Source organism: Cervus elaphus, chromosome 8 (assembly GCF_910594005.1).
Source record: "Cervus elaphus chromosome 8, mCerEla1.1, whole genome shotgun sequence".
NCBI lineage: Eukaryota > Metazoa > Chordata > Mammalia > Artiodactyla > Cervidae > Cervus > Cervus elaphus.
Window position 1 is genome coordinate 48,837,225 of NC_057822.1, and position 26,389 is coordinate 48,863,613.

The 26,389-nt window shown below is 37.9% G+C and overlaps 1 protein-coding gene across 3 annotated transcripts in view; it reads left to right on the forward strand.

Annotated features, from left to right (window-relative positions):
• HECW2 (HECT, C2 and WW domain containing E3 ubiquitin protein ligase 2) overlaps nt 1-26,389 on the forward strand; it is a 422,372-nt gene that overhangs the window by 162,786 nt on the left and 233,197 nt on the right. For all 3 annotated transcript variants that reach the window (XM_043910516.1, XM_043910517.1, XM_043910518.1), the window contains exon 2: nt 15,459-15,785. In XM_043910516.1, coding sequence (XP_043766451.1) covers nt 15,494-15,785 — 292 coding nt within the window. In that variant the 5' untranslated portion in view covers nt 15,459-15,493. The remainder of the gene's footprint in view (nt 1-15,458; nt 15,786-26,389) is intronic.

Below are 26,389 nucleotides of genomic sequence, written 5' to 3' on the forward strand. Positions count from 1 at the left end.
AGTCCATCCTAAGGGAAATCAGTCCTGAATATTCATTGGAAGGACTGATGCTGAAGCTGAAACTCCAATACTTTGGTCACCTGATGTGAAGAACTGACTCACTGGAAAAGACCCTGATGCTGGGAAAGATTGAGGGCAGGAGGAGAAGCGGTGACTTCAGATGAGATGGTTGGATGGCATCACCAACTCAATGGACATGAGTTTGAGCAAGCTCCGGGAGTTGGTGATGGACAGGGAAGCCTCATGTGCTGGAGTTCATGGTGTCTTAAAGAGTCGGGAATGCCTGAGCGACTGAACTGACTGACTGAACCAATCATGAAAGTCATATTATAAGAACTGTCCCAGGCTGCTATCAGCCTTCCCGTGGCCTCTTTTTAATCTTATGACATTCAAATTGCACTTAAAATTTTCTCCTTCATTTATCAACTATTCTAACTTTGCCAGACCCTTCATTATCAGTGGTTTAGCATATGATTCTAGTTCTTCAAAATCATTTTAATTGACTTTTATAAAATTCCGAGTCTTTTATCAGTTTATGCAGTTTCTCTTTGCATCAATTTATTGTTGGAACATCTGAATTTCAGTGAGGGACCAACTGAAAGAAATATAAGTGGCAGGGATCAATTTTAAATGAATGGAGACTCATATAAAAAGTCTTAAGTTTTTTGTTTTGTGAAACTTTTGCATTCTTCTTCAGTTTCTTAATAGTGTGTGACTGCATAGATTACCTAGGTAGAAAGGATTTTTTTCTTTGTCAAAAAACATTGGAGACTATAGTGCTATGAAAATGTAGGTAGTCCTTTTGGGAACAGTTTCAAAACAGTTTTTATCTTAATACTTGAATCAAAATTAAGCTTGGTGTCAATAAGCAGGGTCATGATATAGAATACAACTATTTATCATCCACATACTAAATATTCATTTAAGTTTTTGATTCTTTCAGATCGTTCTATATACCATGGAAATCTTGGGTACTGGTATTATTATTTTATTTTTAACAGAAGTAATAGATGATTTACAGTATTATGTTAGTTTTAGGTATATAACATAGTGGTTCAATATTTTTATAGGCTATATAACACTTAAAGTTATTACAATACAATGGCTGTATTTCCTTTTACTGTAAAATATATTCTTGAAGCTTATTTATTTTATACATAATAGTTTGTGTCTCAATCCCCTACGTATATCTTGCCACTCCCCACTTCCCTCTCTCCACTGATTGCCACTAGTTTGTCCTCTATATCTGTGAGTTTATTTTGTTTTAATAATTTGGTTCATTGTTTAGATTCCACATATAGTTGATAATATACAGTATTAGTCTTTTTTGGATGGCTATTGTGGCTAAATCTAAAGAAAATTCAACATTTATTTATAGTGTTGTTTAGTAATTTCATATTCTTATTTTCTTATTAGTAGGAGTCAACTCTGTTCATGTATTTGAAAAATATTTATGAAAATTATTATTTTATACAGGATATAGCATGTAAGAGAAAGAGTAATTTGTCCTCAAAGACATGGCAAGACATGTCCTCAAAATCTGGCAAGACATGAATATTTATGATTAGATTCTGAGGCATTGTGAAGTACATGAGATACGAATGGTATACAAAGACTGCTAGAATTCAGTAGTAGGAATGCTGCCTTCTGTCTCTGCGTTCTTCAAGATGAAAGTGGTCCTAAGGCCTTGAAGATGGAGTAGGTGCAGGAGGTGGAGAGGATAGCATGAGCAATGCTGGGCACGCTGTAAGCATTTTCATGAGGAACAGATAGTTATCCTTCTATGGAGGAACTTTGTAAAGAGCTTTGTGTTTGTTTATAGTAGTATAAAGAAATCCACTAAAAACCACCTTCCTTTCTCCACCGTGAACCCCCAGAAACACCATTCAAATCCATGCTGTTCTCACCTCTCACCTGCAGTATGCAATGGCCTGCTAACCTCAGGTCTCAGCTTAATCAGTTTAATTGTCACTACCTGTGAGAAGCCTGTCCACTCACCCTGCCTAAACCTGGTCCCACTCCTACCCCTTTTTCACTTCTCTTGTAGCCCTTTAATTATGTGTTTTACTTGATTGGGAGTATTGTCACTGAAAGAGTGCTATGGGGAGAGACTAGATGGATTGTCTGGGGGAAAATACAAGCATTGGAGAGGTCTTTTATTTTTTTTTATTTTATTTTTTCCATTTATTTTTATTAGTTGGAGGCTAATTACTTTACAATATTGTAGTGGTTTTTGCCATACATTGACATGAATCAGCCATGGATTTACATGTGTTCCCCATCCCGATCCCCCCTCCCACCTCCCTCCCCATCCCATCCCTCTGGGTCTTCCCAGTGCACCAGCCCTGAGCACTTGTCTCATGCATCCAACCTGGGCTGGTGATCTGTTTCACCCTTGATAGTATACTTGTTTCAATGCTATTCTCTCAGAACATCCCACCCTCACCTTCTCCCACAGAGTCCAAAAGTCTGTTCTGTACATCTGTGTCTCTTTTTCTGTTTTGCATATAGGGTTATCATTACCATCTTTCTAAATTCCATATATATGTGTTAGTATACTGTATTGGTGTTTATCTTTCTGGCTTACTTCACTCTGTATAATGGGCTCCAGTTTCATCCATCTCATTAGAACTGATTCAAATGAATTCTTTTTAACGGCTGAGTAATATTCCATGGTGTATATGTACCACAGCTTCCTTATCCATTCGTCTGCTGATGGGCATCTAGGTTGCTTCCATGTCCTGGCTATTATAAACAGTGCTGCGATGAACATTGGGGTGCACGTGTCTCTTTCAGATCTGGTTTCCTCAGTATGTATGCCCAGGAGTGGGATTGCTGGGTCATATGGCAGTTCTATTTTCAGTTTTTTAAGGTGGAGAGGTCTTTTAAGAAGTGATGGCCAAGACTTCCCTGGTCGTCCAGTGGTTAAGATCCCATGCTTCCATTGCAGAGGATGTGAGTTTATTCCCTGATTAGGGTACTGAGATCTCACAGACCAAGTAGTGTGATGAAAAAATAAAAATAAATAAATAAAAAATATGCTAACGTCATTAAAAACTTTACAAAAAGAAATGATGGCCTAGATCTGGTCTGATGTGAATTTGACTTAGGGCTGTTGTGGCAATGGGAATGGAAGAAAGTACCTGTGGAGTATAGAGTATTTGTAGTTAATCTCAAAACAGTTAAACCATATCTTAATTATTTTCTCTTACTTTTCTGGCTGCATATCCAGTGGTTTAATACTAAATCAACAGCTTGAAAGCTCTGTTGGACTCAGTCTTTAAAATTAACAACTTTTGGAACTTAAAATTATGTCTGTTTTTATCTACCCCTTTCCCAGTTTTATAGGTTGGCTATTATTACATTTGGATCATAACATATTTGCTAAAATTGTGGGGAGAAGAGCCTTTTTCTAAAGGGCAGCAGCCTGGAGGAAAAATTGCACTTCCTGATTCTTCATGACCCAGTTAAATACGATGGTGTGATCACTCACCTAGAGCCAGACATCCTGGAGTGTGAAGTCAAGTGGGTCTTAGGAAGCATTACTACAAACAAAGCTAGTGGAGGTGATGGAATTCCACTTGAGCTATTTCAAATCCTAAAAGATGATGCTGTGAAAGTGCTGTACTCAATATGTCAGCAAATTTGGAAAACTCAGCAGTGGTCACAGGACTGGAAAAGGTCAGTTTTCATTCTAATCCCAAAGAAAGGCAATGCCAAAGAATTCTCAAACTACCTCACAATTGCACTCATCTCACACACTAGTAAAGTAATTCTCAAAATTCTCCAAGCCAGGCTTCAGTGATATGTGAACCGTGGATTTCCAGATGTTCAAGTTGGTTTTAGAAAAAGCAGAAGAACCAGAGATCAAATTGCCAACATCCGTTCGATCATTGAAAAAGCAAGAGAGTTCCAGAAAAACATCTATTTCTGCTTTATTGACTATGCCAAAGCTTTTGACTGTGTGGATCACAATAAACTGTGGACAATTCTGAAAGAGACAGGTCTCTGAACGAGACCACCTGACCTGCCTCTTGAGAAACCTGTATGCAGGGTCAGGAAGGAACAGTTAGAACTGGACATGGAGAAACCGACTGGTTCCAAATAGGAGAAGGAGTACGTCAAGGCTGTATATTGTCATCCTACTTATTTAACTTATATGCAGAGTACATCATGAGAAACACTGGGCTGGAAGGAACACAAGCTGGAATCAAGATTGCCGGGAGAAATATCAATAACCTCAGATATGCAGATGACACCACCCTTATGGCAGAAAGGGAAGAAGAACTGAAGAGCCTCTTGATGAAAGCGAAAGAGGAGAGTGAAAACGTTGGCTTAACGCTCAACATTCAGAAAACTAAGATCATGGCATCTGAACCCATCACTTCATGGCAAATAGATGGGGAAATGGTGGAAACAGTGGCTGACTTTATTTTTCTGGGCTCCAAAATCACTGCAGATGGTGATTGCAGCCATGAAATTAAAAGATGCTTGCTACTTGGAAGGAAACTTATGACCAACCTGGACAGCATATTAAAAAGCAGAGACATTACTTTGCCAACAAAGGTCCGTCTGGTCAAGGCTATGGTTTTTCCAGTGGTCATGTATGAATGTGAGAGTTGGACTATAAAGAAAGCTGAGCGCCGAAGAGTTGCTGCTTTTGAACTGTGGTGTTGGAGAATACTCTCGAGAGTCCCTTGGACTACAAGGAGATCCAACCAGTCCATCCTAAAGGAGATCAGTCCTGGGTGTTCATTGGAAGGACTGATGGTAAAGCTGAAACTCCAGTACTTTGGTCACATGATGCAAAGAGCTGACTCATTTGAAAAGACCCTGATGCTGGGAAAGTTTGAGGGCAGGAGGAGAAGGGGACTACAGAGGATGAGATGGTTGGATGGCATCACTGACTCAATGGACATGAGTTTGGATAGGCTCCGGGAGTTGGTGTTGGACAGGGAGGCCTGGCGTGCTGCGGTTCATAGGGTCGCAAAGAGTCAGACACGACTGAGCGACTGAACTGGACTGAACTGAACTGATACTTTAACACCTGAAAAGAGGACGTGAGGGACAGCTTCAGTCAGCCCAAGCTCTCTGTTGAATGCCCTGAAATCATTTATTGGTAGGCTGTATAGGAGGGTTTTTTCTGTTCTCAATCATTTTCTTAGCACATCCTTGATGAGTAAGCTAGCATTGGGTTATGTATGGGTTTATGTATGATAAGCAGTGAATAATGAATATCCTTTCTCTTAGCAAGTAGGCACTGTGAACAGCCACTGGGGAGGGGTCTTAGTTGAGAATTTGATGATAACTTTCTTCATCTCCGGCTTCCCTGGTGACTCAGCTGGTAAATAATCTGCCTGCAATGCAGGAGACCTGGGTTTGATCCCTGGGTTGGGAAGATCCCCTGGAGAAGGGAACGGCTCCCCACTCCAGTATTCTAGCCTGGAGAAGTCCATGGACTATATAGTCCATGGGGTTGCAAAAAGTCAGACATGACTGAGCGACTTTCACTTCTTCATGTCAGGTGACACCTTGCCTTTTGGGGTCTAATGGCTTACTGTTTTCTCTTCCCAGACCTCTCACATCTGTGCTTATTGCAGACACATTATATTTTCTTTAGTGTCTCTTGACATAAATATAATTCACCCCACTTTGTTTTCCTCATTTATATAGTAAAACACAAATAGAATTTGAAGTATATAATATATGTATATGTGTTGTGTATGCATATGCATGTGGTGTATTTGAAGGAATTTGAAGGGTTAACAGAGATGTTAGTCATTATTATTATTTTTTTTCAGTCTAAGAAGTTAAAATCTGAGGTTGCATTTCCAGTCTGTAAAAATCTTTTCATAATGAATATTTTCAGTGTTTGCTGTTCAGGTGAAGTTTAATAATTGACCTCCAGATTCTTTAACAAACATTTCAAATGAAAACACTTGTTTAATGTATTTGTCATCTGCTGCTGTCTTTATCTTCTAAACAAAATCTGCTGCTTTTGGAAATGAAATTGTATATACTAAGGCGTTTTGCAATTTGTGTAGTAATTATAACTCTCTCGACCTCTGGAATAAAGGTGATTTTGTTTTTGATTGTTGTTTAAGCAGATGTCTGTTAATGCGAGAGAGAAACCTATTGCAGACCTAATCATAATTAGATGAGGAGGGTGTTCCCCCCCCACCCCCAGGAGTGTTATATCATGTTAAATTGTGTCCTTTGGGAATGGGACATAGAGCCTCGCAGAGGCTCACAGTGGGGTGGATTGTCTAAGGAGCTTTAAAGGACCAGCTGTCTTTTGAATAAATATGGTGACTACTAATCAGTTTCCCTTACCATTAGCTTTATCTACTAAAGTTTTTCATGGATGACAGTCCAAAGAAAATTTGTCTTTCTTATTGCAAAAAACATAGGTATGAAACCAAGACACCAGTGAAGAATTCTTAGATATCAACAGAAAATATGAAGCAGTTGTTACCTGTTGTTTGAGTAACACTGATTTTCCCATAAGAGAAGATTGCATTGAAATGTGGTAGTTATAAACTAAAATTTTAACTGTAGAGTAGTTTAATTTTTAAAATTTTTATGCAACTTTGCAAATTTATTTCTACATGGTATTTGATCTTGTTTATTATGGAGACATAAACTCTTAAAAAATACACTACTTTTATTATAAGGGAAAAATGAAGTTTTCCAATGCAGGTTTGGTAATGATTACAGTGATTAGCCTCATTGTAATCTCAGCATTTTTATTTTATTTCTTTTCCACTAATCCAAGTTATGTAGAGTAAAACATCTGAGTGAGGTTTTTAAACACTGAGCTGATTCCTTTAGAGATATATTGGCATAGTTAATTGTAACTAATAAATTCTAAGACCATTACTAAGCAGAAACTTGCATTTGAGTGTTTGTTTTGTCCCTGGCCTCATAATAACTAGCAACCCAGGCCCACCTTCACGAGAGTCTTTGGGACACAGTTACTGAGATGTATTGCTTTTATTTTAAACACCCAAAGTAGTATTGATTTTCTCGGCCTCATCAATGCCTCTGGGATTCTGTTTTCAGTTAGATTGAAAAGCCAGAATTGAGTCTTAATTTGCTCCCTCACTTTTATCCCGTATATCCAATATGTCACGAAGTTTTGGGGCTCGCTCTTTGAAATACTTCTGATTTACTGTGTTATTACTTTGAAATATTGCTGTAAAATGAACTGAATTCTTTTCTTAATGAAATCTATTCTTAACACTCAGTGCTAGATGTCTTAACTAATCAGGTAGCTTTTAACTGTTTTCCTCTTCTCTGTTTTCTTCCTCTTAAAATCAGTCCTTTATAAGCTTTCAGATTAACTTTCTCATGCTTTCTCATGCTTAAATTTCATATTTTGATTCTTCTGCTTAAGATCCTGGAATGGCTCCCTGCTCACTGGTGAGGTTCCAAGTATATTACTTCACATTCTTTGCCCAGGTTTTTTCTGATCTTCTTTTCTCTCCCTTATCTCACATCACACTACACGCAGCAACTGGCTTGAAACTGCTGGCTCTAAAAGTTCCTTTAAAGTGGGTGGTTTGGAAGTTGGAATTAACTTTGTTTTTAAATAGAAACAATTCCTTAAGAGCTGTGGTTGAGTTCCTTTTAGAATTCAAAATGTAAATATATTTCTGTGTATGGTGTTAGAAAGTGTTCTAGTTTCATTCTTTTACAAGTGGTTGACCAGTTTTCCCAGCACCATTTGTTAAAGAGATTGTCTTTTCTCCATTGTATCTTCTTGCCTCCTTTGTCAAAGATAAGGTGTCCATAGGTGTGTGCATTTATCTCTGGGCTTTCTATTTTGTTCCATTGATCTATATTTCTGTCTTTGTGCCAGTACCATATTGTCTTGATGACTGTAGCTTTGCAGTATAGTTTGAAGTCAGGCACATTGATTCCTCCAGTTCCATTCTTCTTTCTCAAGATTGCTTTGGCTATACGAGGTTTTTCATATTTCCATACAAATTGTGAAATTATTTTTCTAGTTCTGTGCAAAATACCGTTGGTCACTTGATAGGGATTGCATTGAATCTATAGATTGCTTTGGGTATATACTCATTTTCACTATATTGCTTCAACCAATCCATGAACATGGTATATTTCTTAAAGATCTAAATGTAAGACCAGAAACTATAAAACTCCTGAAGGAAAACATAGGCAAAACACTCTCTGACATATATCACAGCAGGATCCTCTATGACCCACCTCCCAGAGTAATGGGAATAAAAGCAAATATAAACAAACAGGGCCTAATTAAACTTAAAAGCTTTTGCACTACATAGGAAACTATAAGCAAGGTGAAAAGACAGCCTTCAGAATGGGAGAAAATAATAGCAACCAAGCAACTGACAAAGAATTAATCTCAAAAATATACAAGTAACTCCTGCAGCTCAATTCCAGAAAAATAAATGACCCAATCAAAAAATGGGCCAAAGAACTAAACAGACATTTCTCCAAAGAAGACATACAGATGGCTAACAAACGCGTGAAAAGATGCTCAACATCACTCTTTATCAGAGAAATGCAAATCAAAACCATGATGAGGTACCATCTCATGCCAGTCAGAATGGCTGCTATCCAAAACTCTACAAACAATAAATGCTGGAGAGGGTGCGGAGAAAAGGGGACCCTCTTACACTGTTGGTGGGAATGCAAACTAGTACAGCCACTATGGAGAACAGTGCGGAGATTCCTTAAAAAACTGGAAATAGAACTGCCATATGACCCAGCAATCCCACTCCTGGGCATACACACCGAGGAAACCAGATCTGAAAGAGACACGTGCACCCCAATGTTCATCACAGCACTGTTTATAATAGCCAGGACATGGAAGCAACCTAGATGCCCATCAGCAGACGAATGGATAAGGAAGCTGTGGTACATATACACCATGGAATATTACTCAGCCATTAAAAAGAACACATTTGAACCAGTTCTAATGAGGTGGATGAAACTGGAGCCTATTATACAGAGTGAAGTAAGTCAGAAAGAAAAACGCCAATACATTATACTAATACCTATATATGGAATTTAGAAAGATGGTAATGATAATCCTTTATGCGAGACAGCAGAAGAGACACAAACGTCTGCAGAACCTCTGTTTTTCATTTTGTTTCTTCCCTCTCATATCTTCTTCCTTGCTTGCTTCTCCATAACCATCCTTGCAGTTAGGATGTATGAATGCTTTTCATACATTTCTTCTTTTCCTCTAATCCTTTAAGACTTAACCTCAGATCTCCTTCAGCCAATCTTTTGTCTTGCAGATCTTCAGTTTTCTCATCTGAAAACAGAGATGATAGCATTTTTCCAACTTAATTCATATTATTTTGGGGTCTCACTTGAGATGATAGAAGTGAAAATGTTTTGAAAACTGTAAAATATTTTATAAATATTCTATTACTGTCACTTCCTGATGCCCCATGAGCATTTACTAGCTCTATCACATACTTGGGGGACAAATTGTACATGTACATGAAGTGTCATTAATATCAGGTTGAATTCTTTCATTTGTGAATTATTTGATTTTTCCTCTCAAAGTTCTTGAAGAGTAAGGGCTGTGTTACATGCCTTAGGGAAAGAAAAGGAAGAATTTGAAAGGAAACCTTACTGTCTTTACTGTTTGGTATACTCTATAGTTTTATGCCAGTCATAGATGCTTCATTCATTTTTTTTTTTTCAGAGTTCAGTTAGGCTAGCAAATTCACACATTTCTAGCTTATTTTTGCTTTTCCACTAAAAATAAATGTTATTTATTCATTTTCTTTTGACCTGTCTCTTGTTTTCTCTCTTTGTAAAAATGAAACTGCTCAAGGTAGGGACTTGATCTTTTCCTCTGTTTTATCTTTAATGCCTTTCACAAGGGAGGTACTCAATAAAAGTTTGTTGAATGTGTGAATAAATGAATGAACCCAATAATGATGAGAAAATAAAATTTCAACCTTTATCTCTGGCTGGAGGACCAGAGAGTGGCCCTTGTCAGGCCATTGCTATAGGGCTAAGACTTGGGCTTCAGGATAGCTTTTCCTCATTGCCTACAAGGCTCTTTTTTTCTTTCTGTTTTTGGGACTATGCTGTGAATAATTGAGGGTGCTGATAATCTACTCTCCCAATAATTGTGGGGATCAAGGGAGTATTAAAATCAGTACTTCTTGGTATAATTAAAGTAGAATGTAGTCACTAACATTATTAATATTAATAGTTAAAGACAATTGAGCACTTATATGCCAGGCACTGTTCTAAATGTTCTACCTGTACTGATTCATTTAGTTTTCTCCAAAATTCTGTGTTGGAACCAGGTGTTATTATGTCTCTGTTGTACTGATGGGAAGATGTAAGCACAGAGAGTTAAAGTAAATTTTTCAAGATGACAGAGCAACTTAATAATAGAGAGATGACTGAAACCCATAATCAGAGTTTGGAACTTATTCTTTTTTCCATTGTGTTTTACCTATCTCTCTGATTAAATAGAGGTCATTAAAAAATAACATAGTTTTCGTATACATCCCTTTTCCCCCCTTTTTTCAGGTGTAATTTTCAGGTGTTTTTTGTTGTGGCTTAAAGTAGTAAAGATTCTGGCCTATTTCTTACAGGGAAATCGCTTAGTTACGTACAGCCTGCATTTTCTATTTGACTACAGTGTGTTAGGAGTTAATTATTTATGGTGCTTGTTGAAGCTGATGTGGTGCCGAGCTCACTCTGGGTTCACAGACAAAGAATGGCCTGTTGAAATTCACTAAAATGAAAATTTCATGAAACCTCACATTAGAGGTTGGCCTGAATTTTAGGCTTCATGGATTTGAAGTTGTGTAACAGTTATGGGTTATATGATGTCAGAGTTACTATATACTGCATCAGAAAGCAAGCGCTAAATTTGTGAAGAGGAGTATTAGTTTAAATTAATGAAGAGGAGTATTAATTTAAATTTATGAAGAGGAGTATTAGTTTCTCTGTTCACTTTATTTCTGTCCTTTTTACACAGGACATCTCGCCCACCAATCCCAGTGATTTTTTAAATTCAAGTATAGTGCTAAAAGTGTGAGATCAACTTTATCACAGAAATTAATTGAATAAATATATTTGCAAGTACTGTGACCTTGGCAGTGGCAGAATTTTCCCCTTCACCCAAGTGTTTGTGAAAATGGATGAGGGGATGGGAGAAATTAGGGAACCCTTCTCTTTTCTTCCCTTGGCCCAGGTATCCAAGATTATTAGTTAATAATGTAAACATTGAACTCAGGATTACTTTATTTTTAATGGAAGTTCTTGTTGACATTCTAGAACACCTTATAGGAGTGGTCTTTTGAAAAGATGTAATATGTTGAAGAGGCCAGCACGTACTGGGGATGCAGAATAAGTGTTAAATCCATAAACCTATTGATGAATGTAGTAGTCATGAAAGAGGTAGTGAAGAAGAGAGCTGTGTAGAGCCTATGGCTCTACATAGAGCCATACATAATTTCATGGCTACAGTCACCATCTGCAGTGATATTGGAGCCCAAGAAAATAAAGTCTGTCACTGTTTCCATTGTTTCCCCATCTACGTGCCATGAAGTCATAGGACCAGATGCCATGATCTTCGTTTTTTGAATAAAGTTCAGAGGTCTTGGAAAGAATCTCTGTTAGAGTCTGGCAGTGGAGAAGAAACTGGGTATCTATGACTAGACTCAAAGTGAGCCAGCAGGGGGCTGAATCTAAGTTCAAACAGGAAAGGCTTTGTTCTCTTAGATGGGAGCCAAAGGAAATAACTTATCATGATCTAGATGGTAGAAATATTGTGGACCAGCTAGAAATCAGGGGTGGCTATGGGCAGGCCCAGAAAAGGGACTCAAGGTGTTAAGTCATGAGTATCTTGGAGATAGTAAGGAGTGTCTCCTAGGAACTTAACGGGTATCTTGGAGAAGGATGCTCACTGGTCACTGATCTGCTTATTCAACATTTATTGATACCTACTTTGTACTACCTACTGGTACAAATTGGGAAAGGAGTACGTCAAGGCTGTATATTGTATTGCTACTTATTTAACTTATATGCAGAGTACCTCATGTGAAATGCTGGGCTGGATGAAGCATAAACTGGAATCAAGATTACCTGGAGAAATATCAGTAACCTCAGATATGCAGATGAAAACACCCTTATGGCAGAAAGCAAAGAGAAACTAAAGAGCCTTTTGATGAAAGTGAAAAAGGAGAGTGAAAAAACTGGCTTAAAACTCACCATTCAAAAATGAAGATCATAGCATCCGGTCTCATCACTTCATGGCAAATACATGGGGAAACAATGGAAGAAGTGACAAACTTTATTTTCCTGGGCCCCAAAATCACTGCAGATGGTGACTGCAGCCATGAAATTAAAAGATGCTTGCTTGGAAGAAAAGCTATGACCAACTTAGACAGCATATTAAAAAGCAGAGACACTACTTTGCCAACAAAGTTCTATCTAGTCAAAGCTATGGCTTTTCCAGTGGTCATGTATGTGAGAGTTGGACTATGAAGAAAGCTGAGTGCCAAATAATTGATGCTTTTGAACTGTGGTGTTGGAGAAGACTCTTGAGAGTCCCTTGGACTGCAAGGAGATCCAACCAGCCCATCCTAAAGGAAGTCAGTCCTGAATATTCATTGGAAGGGCTGATGCTGAAACTGAAGCTCCAATACTGTGGCCGCCTGATGCGAAGAACTGACTGACTGGAAAAGATCCTGATGTTGGGAAAAATTGAAGGCAGGAGGAGAAGGGGATGACAGAGGATAAGATGATTGGATGACGTCACCAGCTTGATGGACACGAGTTTGAGCAAGGTCTAGGAGTTGGTGCTAGAGGGGGAAGCCTGGCATGCTGCAGTCCATGGGGTTGCAAAGGGTCGGACACAACTGAGTGACTGAACTGAACTGTTTACTAGGCACTGTTGGAAACGCTGGGGATGAAGCAGTGAGCAAACAGATGAATTTGTGAAGCTTACATTCTTTTTTTTTTTTAAATTCTCAGCTTTATTGAGGTATAATTGATAATACAGTTGTAAGATATTTAATGTTTGCATCATGATGATTTGATATTCATGTACATTGTGAAAGGATTCCCACCATCCAGTTAATGAACACCTTTATCACCTCATTTATTATTTTTTTTGATAAGTACATTTAAATTCTGCTCTCTTAGCAAATTTCAATTATATAATATGGTGTTATTAACTGTAGTCATTCATCATTCACTTTAGCTCCTCAAACCTTATTCATCTGAAAATTGAGCGTTTGTAGCCTTTACCAACCTCCCCGTTATTCCCATCTTGCAGCCCACGGTAACCACTTTTCTGGTTTGTTTCTAGGTGTTTGACTTTTCTTTTCAAATTAGATTCCACGTATAAGTGAGATAATACATTTCTTTCTCTGACTTATTTCATTTAGCATGATGCTTCAGTGTTCAGCTATGTTGTTCTAAACAGCAGGATTTTCTTCTTTCTCACAGCTGGATAATATTCCATTGTATGTATTGCATACATACATTAATATTGCATCTTCTTTATCCATTTATTTGTTAAATGACACTGAGGTCGTCTACATATTTTGGCCATAACAAATAACACGACAATGAACATGGGCGTGTAGATGTCTCTTTTAGATCCTGTTTTCATTTCTTTTGGACACAGAAGTGGAATTGCTGTATCGTTGTTGTTGTTGTTCAGTTGCCCAGGCATGTTCAAGTCTTGTTGACCCCATGGACTGCAGCAAGCCAGGCGTCCCTGTCCCTCAACATCTCCCTGAATTTGCCCAAGTTTATGTTCATTGCATCGGTGATGCTGTCCAGCCATCTCATCCTTTGATGCCCTGTTCTCCTTCTGCCCTCAATCTTTCCCAGCATCAGGGACTTTTCTGATGAATTGTCTGTTCACATTAGATGACCAAAATACTGGAACTTTAGCTTTGGCATCAGTCCTTCCAGTGAATATTCAGGGTTGATCTTCCTTAAGATTGACTGATTTGATCTCCTTGCTATATCATATGGTAGTTCTATTTTTAATATTTTGAAAAATCTCCATATGGTTTTCCATAATGGCTGTAGTGATTTGCATTTCCTCCAACAGTGCAGGAGAGTTTCCTTTTTTCCACGTCCTAGCTAACATTTGTTATTTGTTTGGTTTTTGATGGTAAGCCATTCTGACAGATATGAGGGGATATCTCATTGTGGTTTTGATTTGCATTTCCCTGATGATTAGAAATTTTGAGCATTTTTTCTTGTGCCTGTTCTTTGGAAGAATGTCTATTCGGATCTTCTGCCTATATTTTAGTAGGGTTGTTTGTTTTCTTTGATATTGAGTTGCATGAGCTCTTTGTATATGTTGGCTCCTTATCGTTTGTTGAGCTCCTTATCAGGATGTGTCATCTCCTCATATTCAGCTCCTTGTCAGTCACATCATTTACAAACATTTTCTTCCGTTAAGTAGGTTGTCCTTTTGTTTTGTCAGTGGTTTACTTTACTGTGCCAAAACTTTTAAGTTTAGTTAGATACCATTTATTTACTTTTGCGTTTGTTTCCTCTGCCTTAGGAAACAGAACCAAAAAAATATTGCAATGATTTATGTCAAAGATATTTTGGTCTGTGTTTTCCTCTAGGAGTTTTATGGCTTCAGGTCTTCAAGTTTTTAATCCATTTTTAGTTGCTTTTTTTGTGTATGGTGCAAGGCAGTGGCCAAGTTGCATTCTTTTCACCTAGTTGCCCAGTTTTTCCAATCACCTTTTATTGAGGAGACTATTCTTTCCCCAAGCTTGCCTTCTTATAGGGGAAAATACACAAGAACCAAATAAGTGCATGGTACTCTGTGGTACATCAGATCATAGTAATTGCTTTTGAGAAAAGTAGAGCAAGGAAGGAGGGGTGGGAAATGCTTGGATGTTGCAGTTTTAAATGGGATGGTCAACTCCATGTAAGTGAGGAGGTAACATTTGGGCAAATTCCTGAAGAAGGATTTGGTGGGTTTTATTCCTATGAGAAGGAATTTGAGTACATGAACTTGTCCTCACTGGTGTGTTTCAACTCTGTTTAACATGGGTCAGAATTTTCTGTCCTGCTATTTGAAAATTTAATTGCATCAACAAATAGCTATGTGAGTTGGGTGAAGGAGAGGAGGATGCTATTTTTGAAGGAGGAAGGATAGACATAGAAGGGATGGTAGGGAAAGCCCCTTCTTAATTGCTATGAGGATACTGTGGCCAGTCGTGAAAGTGAGGCCACAGGTGTTTGATGACCTTTGCCATCATGTGACCTCAGTCTATGGGAGTTGTTCCTGACATCATCAGTTGACAGATAATGTAGAGCAGTACGTTTTATTTTGACAGCAGATTATTGCATGGGTTAGCCTTTAACAAACACAAAGTCATTGGCTGTGAAGCTTAAATGTAATTCCTTGCATTGTAGTGCTAATGCTTTGTACGTGTTTGTCTCTACAGCTTTGTAGGAAGTCAGCTTCAGAGAGGCAGACGGGATGGCTAGCTCAGCCCGGGAGCACCTGCTTTTTGTAAGGCGTCGAAATCCTCAGATGCGGTACACCCTGAGTCCAGAGAACCTCCAGAGCCTGGCTGCCCAGAGCTCCATGACTGAGAATATGACCCTACAGCGGGCCAACAGTGACACAGATCTGGTGACCTCTGAGAGCCGCTCCAGCTTGACGGCCAGCATGTATGAGTACACGCTGGGGCAAGCCCAGAACCTCATCATCTTCTGGGACATTAAAGAGGAGGTCGATCCCAGTGATTGGATTGGACTGTATCACATAGGTGAGTCAAGTGAACTGGACTTGCTTGTGACTTAGCACATAGATTTTGCTCTGACATTATACTATTTTGTGTTTTCTCCTGGGAAGAAATTCACATACATAAATTAAAAAAGCCATATCCTGGGAATTTTTTCTTCTTCTTTGAGGTAGGGGAATCAACAATTATAAATACCTTTGCTGGTATGAATTCTGTGGTTAATTTCTACCCTAATTAAATGTCAGAACCTGCAGTATTTTCTTCTTAAAACTTCACTTTACCCTTGATCATTAGCTGCATTTTGGAAAGAGGTGGCTATAAACATTTATTAGTATTTTTAAACCAATGAAAAAGATGTTTGGATTTAGATAACTGATATAAAAAATGTTCTGTATTTTCAGAAGGTTGAATTACATTAAGAATAACTTGCAGTCTAAGGTATCTTTTTATTTCAAAATTCCTTGATGTGTCCTAGATCAATTCGGTGAAGAAAGTGTCGTAGTCCTCTAACAAATAACTTAGAAATAGGTTGCTATTTGTTTTAATAAAAGTGCCCCAACCCTGTTTAGCTTATTTGTATCTTTTTTCATAGGTGAGTGCATGATGAATAAGTGTGTCCCAGAAAATATAGTATCTGTTACTTGAGTTGAAAGCAAAAGTAAAACCTACTAACCAGTCATAAAGAAATCTAAATCAAATCTAGTAAGAAAATCTTAACATTCCCCAAAGTTGGAGAACTTTATCACTGAATGAAGGGAATTCTTAAAAAAAAAAATTAACAACAGATGTCTTATCAGAAGGCATTGTTCCTTTCAATGTAGATTATAAGCCACGCACTTTGTGTGTGTGTGTGTGTGTGTGTGTGTGTGTGTGTGAATAGAGTGGGAGTAGGGTGGGAAAAACTAGTCTATGCACTGCTTCTCTACCAGGTCCCCTACTTCCTCTACGGGACATTTGGCAGTGTTTGGTGATGTTTTTGCTTGGCAGAACTGGATAGGGGAAATGGGAGATCAGTGATGCTGCCAAACATCCTACAATGCAGAGGACACCCACTCACAACAAAGACTTATCTATCCTCACATGTCAGCACACTCTTGAGAAACCCTAGTTGAGGCAAAGTAATATCCTTGCTGAAATTTCATTAAAATGTTAAACCCATTGCATTTGTTTCTCTGGACAATTTTATATTGATGAAAATAAAATTGATTTGTATTTACTTATGTAAATTTTAATGCTGAATAATGCTAGATAGCAAGAAATGGAAACAAAAATTCAATGAATTTTAATTTTTCTATTTCCTCTTATGACAAAAAGAAAGGGGAGGAAAAGTCTTCAGAGTTCTGCATTTTCCCCTGGTGTATTTAAATATATGTTTATAGTGAGGGAGATACATGATTTTAAAATTATATTTTTAGGAGTTTTATAGTTTCTGGTCTTACATTTAGATCTTTAATCCATTTTGAGTTTATTTTTGTGTATGGTGTTAGAAAGTGTTCTAGTTTCATTCTTTTACAAGTGGTTGACCAGTTTTCCCAGCACCATTTGTTAAAGAGATTATCTTTTTTCCATTGTATATCCTTGCCTCCTTTGTCGAAGATAAGGTGTCCATAAGTTCATGGATTTATCTCTGGGCTTTCTATTCTGTTCCATTGATCTATATTTCTGTCTTTGTGCCAGTACCATACTGTCTTGATGACTGTGGCTTTGTAGTAGAGTCTGAAGTCAGGCAGGTTGATTCCTCCAGTTCCATTCTTCTTTCTCAAGATTACTTTGGCTATCCGAGGTTTTTTGTATTTCCATACAAACTGTGAAATTATTTGTTCTAATGCTGTGAAGAATACCGTTGGTAGCTTGATAGGGATTGCATTGAACCTATAGATTGCTTTGGGTAGTATAGCCATTTTGACAATATTGATTCTTCCAATCCATGAACACGGTATGTTTCTCCATCTGTTTGTGTCCTCTTTGATTTCTTTCATCAGTGTTTTATAGTTTTCATTATATAGGTCTTTTGTTTCTTTAGGTAGATATACTCCTAAGTATTTTATTCTTTTTGTTGCAATGGTGAATGGTATTGTTTCCTTAATTTTGCTTTCTGTTTTCTCATTGTTAGTGTGTAGGAATGCAAGGGATTTCTGTGTGTTGGATGCATGAGACAAGTGCTCGGGCCTGGTGCACTGGGAAGACCCAGAGGGATTGGGTGGAGAGGAAGGTGGGAGGGGGGATTGGGATGGGGAATACATGTAAATCCATGGCTGATTCATGTCAATGTATGACAAAAACCACTACAATATTGTAAAGTAGTTAGCCTCCAACTAATAAAAATAAATGGGAAAAAAAATAAAATTATATGTTTATATCTAAGATCTATTCTGTTCACAAAAGAGTATTGCAGTTTTGATGTGACTTTAGAGGTAACTCCTGTAGTTTTGATATAATTTTGCCCTTTTGGATTTTATGAAGCATTTTTATTTTCACTTTTCTCATATTTTTCCTTTTTTTTTTTTTTTCTCACTTAAGATTTTGTAATGCTTAATATGAAGCTACAAATAGCATATTGTGTTTTCTTAGGTGATTTTTTTTATGTGACATTTTTTGGGATGCAACTTTATTTTCTCGCATAGGGTGATTCCTTCTTTGTGTGTGAATATCTTAATTTGTGGGCTCCCCTGGTGGCTTAGTGGTTAAGAGTCTGCTTGCCAAAGCAGGAGAAGTGGGTTTGATCCCTGGGTCAGGATGATCTTCTGGAGAAGGAAAGGCAACCCACTCCAGTATTCTTGCCTGGGAAATCCCATGGACAGAAGAGCCTGATGGCTGCAGTCCATGGGGTTGCAAAAGAAATAGACGATTTAGCGACTAAACAACCACAACAATGATCTGTAAGATGCTAGAATCACTTAAGACAGTGTAAACAACAAGAACACTTTAATCTAAGAGGCTAGAATCACTTAGGACAATGATTCCTCTTACTTTATGGTTTTCCCGCCACTCTTTCTGTTTCTGCATCCCTCTTGTTTTATTTCCTTATCTATATTTAACTGAGAAGGAACTAAGGAAAGGAGAGCCAAGTTTATCTTATTCCCAAGTGACCAAAGTCACAAAATCTTGGTGTTCTTGTATTTATTTCACTTTCTAGAGTATAGATCAGAGGTCTAAATCGAGAATTAGCCGAAATATATAGCTAGGAAAATATTTTGGCAAATAAATCTCTTGAGAAGTGCTATTCTTCTTTAGTTAATTTCAAGTTTTCTCTGTGTCTTTCTCACATATCATCATGATAGTTTGCTTCTCTCTATGTAATGTGTCTCTTTTTTACCCTTTGGCTACTTTCAATATTTTTTTCTTTATCTTGGTTTTCATCTGTTTGTCTATAATGTACCTAGGTGTGATTTTCTTTTTATTTATATTGGTTGGGATTCTTTAAGCTTTTTAAGTAAATGTTTTTAATGAAAATTGTGAAAAGTTTGGTCATTAATTCTTTGGACATTTTTTTCTTTTTTCTGAGAACTTCTTTTTCTGAGACTTCAGTTACACATATGTTACATGTTGTTCTTTAAGGTTCTGAGGCTCTGGTTAATTTTTCTTTAATCTCTTTAGTATTCGGATTCAACCAAGTTTGCCAACTTTTCTTTTTGGTTTTCTTCATTCTCCTGTTAGGCCTGTTCAGTGGATTTAAAAATTTCAGTTATTTGACTTTTCATTGATAGACTATGCATTTCTCTTTTTATAGTTTTAATTTCTCTATGAGAGTCTGATATATCTTAACTCTATCGGGTCATATCTTTTTTCAGCTATTTGAATTGATTTGAATACATCTGCTTTAAATTCTCTGCTATATCCAATCTTAGAGGGGAGCTTGTCTAAGGGTCTTTTTTATTGTCTGTTTTTCTGTTGACTGTGAGTCCCATTTTTCTGTTTCTTTGCATTTTTTCACTTTACAGTGGACATTGAGGATTCTCTATTGTAGAAACTCTGAGTTCTGTGGCATACTTTTAATGTTAATTTTTATTCTGGTTGGATGATTTATTTCCCTGAACTTACTAGGTATGATTTAACACTTGGTTAGAATGTATCTGTGGAAAACCTTATATAGTTATCCAGCTCTTCTAACTTGATGGGATTCAGTCTTCAGGTTTAGGCTCCTTTATGGATTTTGTTAGGACTTGATTTGGGGTTTTGTTAGAGTAGGTCTATTGTGGGCTTTACTCTAGGACTTTGTGCTTATTCCTAAGTAATGCCATTTCTGATGTCTTAGCCAGATGCCTGGAACGTTAACCAATCTCTCTGGCTGGGCTGTAATTCCAGTGTTCTCCAGAACTGCTTGACTACTTTAACTCCACTGCACTCTCAGCCCTGGAGCAGCTACTCTCTGGAAAGCCTTGGGAGTCTCACCCTGCACATATGCAGCCCAGACCACGGCCAAAGGCTTGTGGGGGATCCCCATGTGGACCTTTGGCCTTTATTACCTCATCACTCTTTCCAGGGCCTTGCCTGCAGATTCTAGCCACTTCAGTTGACCCAAACTCTGATTGCTGCCTCCTTGAAGTGAAGTGAGGTTGCTCAGTCGTGTCCAACTCTTTGCGACCCCATGGACTGTAGCCTACCAGGCTCCTCCGTCCATGGGATTCTCCAGGCAAGAATACTGGAGGGGGTTGCAATTTCCTTCTCCAGGGGATCTTCCTGACCCAGGGATCGAACCCGGGTCTCCCACGTTGGAGGCAGACGCTTTAGTCTCTGAGCCACCAGGGAAGCCCTGCTGCCTCGTTAGCTCATTAGAGCTGTCATGAACTCTAGCTCCCTGTGCTACACTCAGGAAATTGTTCCCCGGATAGGATCAGGATGGTCATGGAGTCACCTTATAAGTTTCCCTTCTGTCTGGGATTTTAGTCCATTGTGCAGTGTCATAAAATAACTGCCTACTAGTTTTACAGTCATTTCATTGGGAAGACAAGTCTGGAACTAATTGCTACAATATGGCCTGGAGCAGAAGTTTCTCCCCTACTTTTGATTTAGGATCGGCGGTAAGAAGTTCTACTTAATTTCCCCATCTAGCTGTTTCCAGAAACTCTGAATAAATAATAAATGATAGTTTGAGTCCCATATGTTTGTCTCCTTCTTAGTATATTTTCAAATAGTTTTAGATCCCTAGCATGGAAGAGGTGTGAGGAGTTAGTGCCCTCAGACCTCTTAAGAGGATGGATGAACACAGAGACAAGCATTCAGGAATAGAAGTATCGTGTAGGTAGAATGAGATATGTGGTATTTTCAGACACACTGTTGGTTTTTAACAGGTCTTCCACAGTAAATGACTTTAAAAGGCAAAGGTTCCAACATCTGAAACATTAAGCATGGGTCATTTATATAGTCGCAGAACCACAGCTGTGTTTAATAGAAAGATTGACTTATCTGGGACCTCAGAGTGAGAGTAAGAGGCCTTGATTTAAGGAGAGATAGCCCTTTCTCTCCTGGGGCTGGTCCATCTCATTCTGGATGGGTTATTTTGACCTCTAGACTGAAGATGGCCTCCCTTCTGTGACGCTTGGCCATCCCGTGTGGTACAGGAGGATGGCAGCGCTGTGGTCTTTCACTGAGCCATTTCCTGATCCCTGCTTCGTTATGGGTCTAGGAGGTGGGCAGAAAGCCCTTGATTTCAGGGCAGGTAGGCCCTCTCCAGACTTAAGAAGGGTCTGAACTGACATGGCAGTCCAAGTAGTGAGTAGTCTAGGAGTGCACATGTGGCCTGGTTCTGGCCAGTGATGTGTGAAGGGAAGACTTTGGGGCCACTTCCTTTTCCAAGGAGAAGCCAGAGCCTCACAAAGACAGTCTTTAACCCCCACTTTTTCTTGTACTTGGGACTCTGGTGAAAGGATGTGATGTCTTGACTTGTTATATACATGTAACCACCATAAGTTATCAGTCAAGAAGATTAAAAGCCAAGGATTACAGAGGAGAAATAAAGAGCTTGGACTGGCACTCTAAAGAAAAAATCTTCACCTGTGTTTCAGTCATCAGTCGTGAGCCTTTCTTGTGCCAGCAGTCATTCCTAACTGAGCCGCTGGGATGGCTGTTAAGATGAGAAAGCAAAAAAGAGGAACACAACTGCCGTCAAAGGCAGGATGAAGCGTGAGTGGGCTACTTCTGTAGTTACTGCTTCAGAGATGGTTTGAGCTGCTTCAATATAGGTTAAAAACCACTCGGTTGTTTTCAAAAGAAGTAACAAAAATTTGACATAAAATTTTCAAAACAGTAACTCCAACCCATGTGGAAATTTTCAAAAGTTTAATAGAATCAATGATATGATGGGAAAAATCTTTCAAATGAGTATTTAGTAATTTGAAAATATGCAAAACAGTTTTCTTGGCCCCTGTTAAAGGGAGATAGGGTAGATGATGAATTTAGAGAAGACCTGAGAGTAAAGAATGAATGCAGGGCTAGGATGGAAAATGAATGTTGGCGTCTGTCTTAGTTACGTCCTGAATTTAAGGCTGTCATCACTAAAAGATATGCATAATATGTTCTCTCTTGGGCTCTGTGAAGTAAGTTTCGTAAAAGCACATAGAGCAGGGGTAGCTTCAGGTTTCTATACCTCTCAGTAGGAAGCAGCCACTCCTTTTCAGCTGTGTCCTGAGAAGCCGGATTGTTTCCTAGCAACACCTAGTTTTATTTGTGGAACTGAGAGATGGTCTCTATAGAAATAAGTCCCAAAGGGGAAGGATTTGGGTGGAATATAGGGCTGGTGAGGTGTGGCTTATTGGCACAATGTGCCTTTTGATTGTTGTTTCTCTTGGCTTACATTTTCTTCCTACCTAGAAGTGTGATTTGTTTTTGTTTAGCTAATTGCTAATGTTTTGCACTGTTCAGTTTGCTCCAAATGACTTTTAGCACTACTAATCTGGAGGGAAACCATGTCCTTCTGGATCAGAAATAAGAATCTTTCTTTAGACAGTTTGGGCAATGTAGAGATCCTATTGGGAATACAGAGACAAAAAGTTGAAAATGTCAAAACACTATCTGGGGAAACTTTGTGAACATTGTTCTTAAAACGGAAGCTAATTATGTTTTCTCCCTCCAGAAAGTCTCATGTACACCCTAAGATTTCCAGAGATGATCACAATGTACCTATAGCCCTGAATCTCTGAATTATAGCCATTAATACCTTGCAGATAGCTTCCAGAAATCACTATATTTATAATTTATTGTCTCCAAAATTAGAATTGACCCCTCACAAATTTAATAGTGCTACTCATTGCCTCCTCCTAAACTCTCCAAATAAAAAGAGCCAAATGCTTTTATTGTGTAAGAACTCTTGGGCAATCAGCATACACAGCTTTCCATGAAACATTAAATGGACACTTTTTAAAGAGAGGCAGAAAATATTAAATTTGTTTCAGGTTCACTGTTAAATTCCCTTTAACCTTTTATCTTGTGCTTGTTTTTTGGATTCTTCAAAAGAAAAACACTTCAAGAAGCTTTATTTGCTTTTTCTCATGTTCAGGCCACTTCAGGCACATGGATTGAACTGTTTGTTACTGATCTGTGACTCAGTAAGAAACTTTCTATAGAATGTAAATCAATGTGGAAGCTTCCTTCATTGAGAAGATCTTGCTGTAAAAAATCATCTAAACTAAATAATGGGCTTACTGACATAGGTATTTCACATTCTGGATCAGCTTCTTCTCTTGTCATGGATCAGCAACAAAAAGATAATTTACCAACATTGTCTGGACCATCCTTTGAGTATACCTCTCAGCATCTATGCTGATTGCATCTCTAAAGACTGTTGTTCACTTGCTAAATTGTGTCCTGCTCTCTGTGACTCCATGAACTGCAGCACGCCAGGCTTTTCTGTCCTTCACTATCTCCTGGAATTTAATTAAACTCATGTCTGTTGAGTTGGTGATGTCATCCAACTGTCTCATCCTCTGTCACCCCATCTCTTGTCCTCAGTCTTTCCCAACATCAGAGTCTTTGCCAGTGAGTTGGCTTTTCGCATCAGGTTGCCAAAGTATTGGAGCTTCAGCTTCAGTATCAGTCCTTCAAATGAATATTCAGGGTTGATTTGGATTGACTGATTTGATCTCCTTGCAGTCCAAGGGACTCTCAAGAGTCTTCTCTTTCAATAAAATTTCACTAATGATCCAAGGCATTAGAATCATGTATTTTTGAGCTCTAAGATCCCAAAGTTTAAGCTCATGTTTTATAGATAAGAAAAACTAAGGTCCATAATGGTGAAACCATGCTGGTAGTTAGGGGCAGTCAAGACTGGGGCTTAAGTGTCCTGTGAACCAGTCTTCAGTTTTCTTCTTGTGTCCAGTGTTTTTCAACCTTTAGTTATTTCCTTAATTATTACTTTCTTGATTTTCACAGTATTGGATTGCCATTTGTGCTATTTATCCTTTTCCTTAAACCGTCTGATTAAAGAAAATGAACTGGTTATTTACCCTGACCTTGTTGTTCTAAGCCACAGGGTCTGGGAAAGATTTGTTGTGTTAGCTGGTTTTCTTTCTAACGTGCATTAACTGTTAATAAATAACTTTTGTCTGTGGGCTGCCCACCCAGGATTGTCACATGCAGCACACTTTGAGAAATTCTGAGGTTATCAGTGGTTCAGAGCACAGGCTCTGCAGTCAGACTAGTAAATTCAAGTCTACTTACTAGCTTGGGAGAATTGTGTAATGTTTTTAAACCTCAGGTTCCTCATCTTAAAAAAAAAAAAAAAAAGGACGAAGAAAAATACCAGTATCATGAGAATTAAATGAGATAATGCATATAATATTCTTAGCAAAGTGCCTGGGCTCTTTGTAGGAGCTTACTGATTGTAAACTATCATCCTTATGTTGGCTATTGTTAATAATAATGAAACCATTTTCTTGGCAGTTTAAAGCAGCAGTATGAATTTAGCCACTGAGTCCAGAAGAAGGGATTTTCAGATTAAAGTGACATACTGGGTTACTTCTACTTACAGAAAACAAAATCCATTCTTTTGAGCTTGAGCTCTGGGGATTATACAAAGCACCTAAAACATGACTGTTAAATAATGCAGTATATTAATTTGAGTATTATGTAGGTTCTAAACCAGCATGATTTCCAAGGCAATAGAAAAACTGCAATTTAATCTGAAATTCAATCAAGTGGAATAATTTATGCATTAGGTATTTAGTTTCCAGAGTAGCTACCAAATACATTTAAGAGTATTTGTTTGTGACTATTGTAGAACATGCTGCTATGAACATTGAGGTGCAGATATCTTTTTAAATTAGTGTTTATATACTCAGGAGTGGAACTGCTGGATCATAGGGTAGTTCTATTTTTAGTTTTTTGAGGAACCACCATAACGTTTTCCCTAGTGGCTGGGCCAGTTTACATTCCTACCAATAGTGTAGGAAGGTTCCTTTTTCTCTGCATCCTCACCAGCATTTTTGTTTTTCTGATGATATTTCTGACAGGTGTGAGGTGATACCTCCTTGTGGTTTTGATGTACATTTCTCTGATAATTAGTGATGTTTACCATCTCTTCATGTGCCAGGTGGCCATCTGTGTAGTTTTCTCTTAACAATTTTATTCAAAAGATTATTTTTGGTATTCATCCATTCATTTGCTCAACAATGTTATGAGTTTACTGTGTATCAGGCATCTGAAAAAATTCTTTAAATATCTATATTTAAGATAATATAGTGCTGTCATTTTACTTTTTTTCCCAATTACTATACAATATATTGGCCTTTAGATTGCTGTTTCCTTACGCATGGATTCCAGCTTTAATATGGAGAGCGCGGTATGGTTAAAGACCAATAAATTTACTCCCTGAACTCTACTGCTTCACTCACTCACTTTTTTGGCCATGTTTTCAAAACATGCATGTTCCACTCTAAGCAATCTTGGATGTTTTTCTGAAAACTGTGAGTTTGACATGAAGAATGTCTGTACCGTTTTTGATATTCAGAAATATATACCTGTATATTCATTATATAATGATTACACTTCTGGTATGAAAAAGTGCTATTATGTGTTATTGATAGATCAAAGAATGATCATCTTTTTACTCTGCAAAAAGAAGAACAATTTTTTAGACTATAGTTACATCATTAAGCTGTAATATAGAAGCAGATATGTTACTGAAAGACTAACCAAAAAAATCTTGAAATTTCCAACTGAAAATTTACATTAGCTAATAGAATTCGAAGTATTTAATATGTATCTTTTTAAAGCATCCAAATAGATAGATTTTTCTCTAAGTGTAAGTCCTGTGGCATATTTTTGATATGATGAAACATTTCATGTGAAAAGGGAAAGCCTTAAGAATTCAGTGAACATCTGAAGGAGGTTAAATTCTTACTTTGGGGCTGTGTGTAACAGCCATTTTTTTCTTTGTTCACTTTAACTGCCAAAATCTGTCATTCCTGAGCCATTTCAAGGGGATAAATAAGGTGAATTATGTTATGCACATGACCCACTGCAAATGTTGATTTGAGCAGGGTTACAGTCAGCATATGTCAGCTAACATAGAATTTTCTAGTGCATCATGTGATTCATTTGCCTGAGTGGAGTGCTATGAAAAGAACAAAATTTCTTCTAGAAATTATTATTACTTGTTAGTGTTTGTAACTATGGCAATATTGCTAAGATAA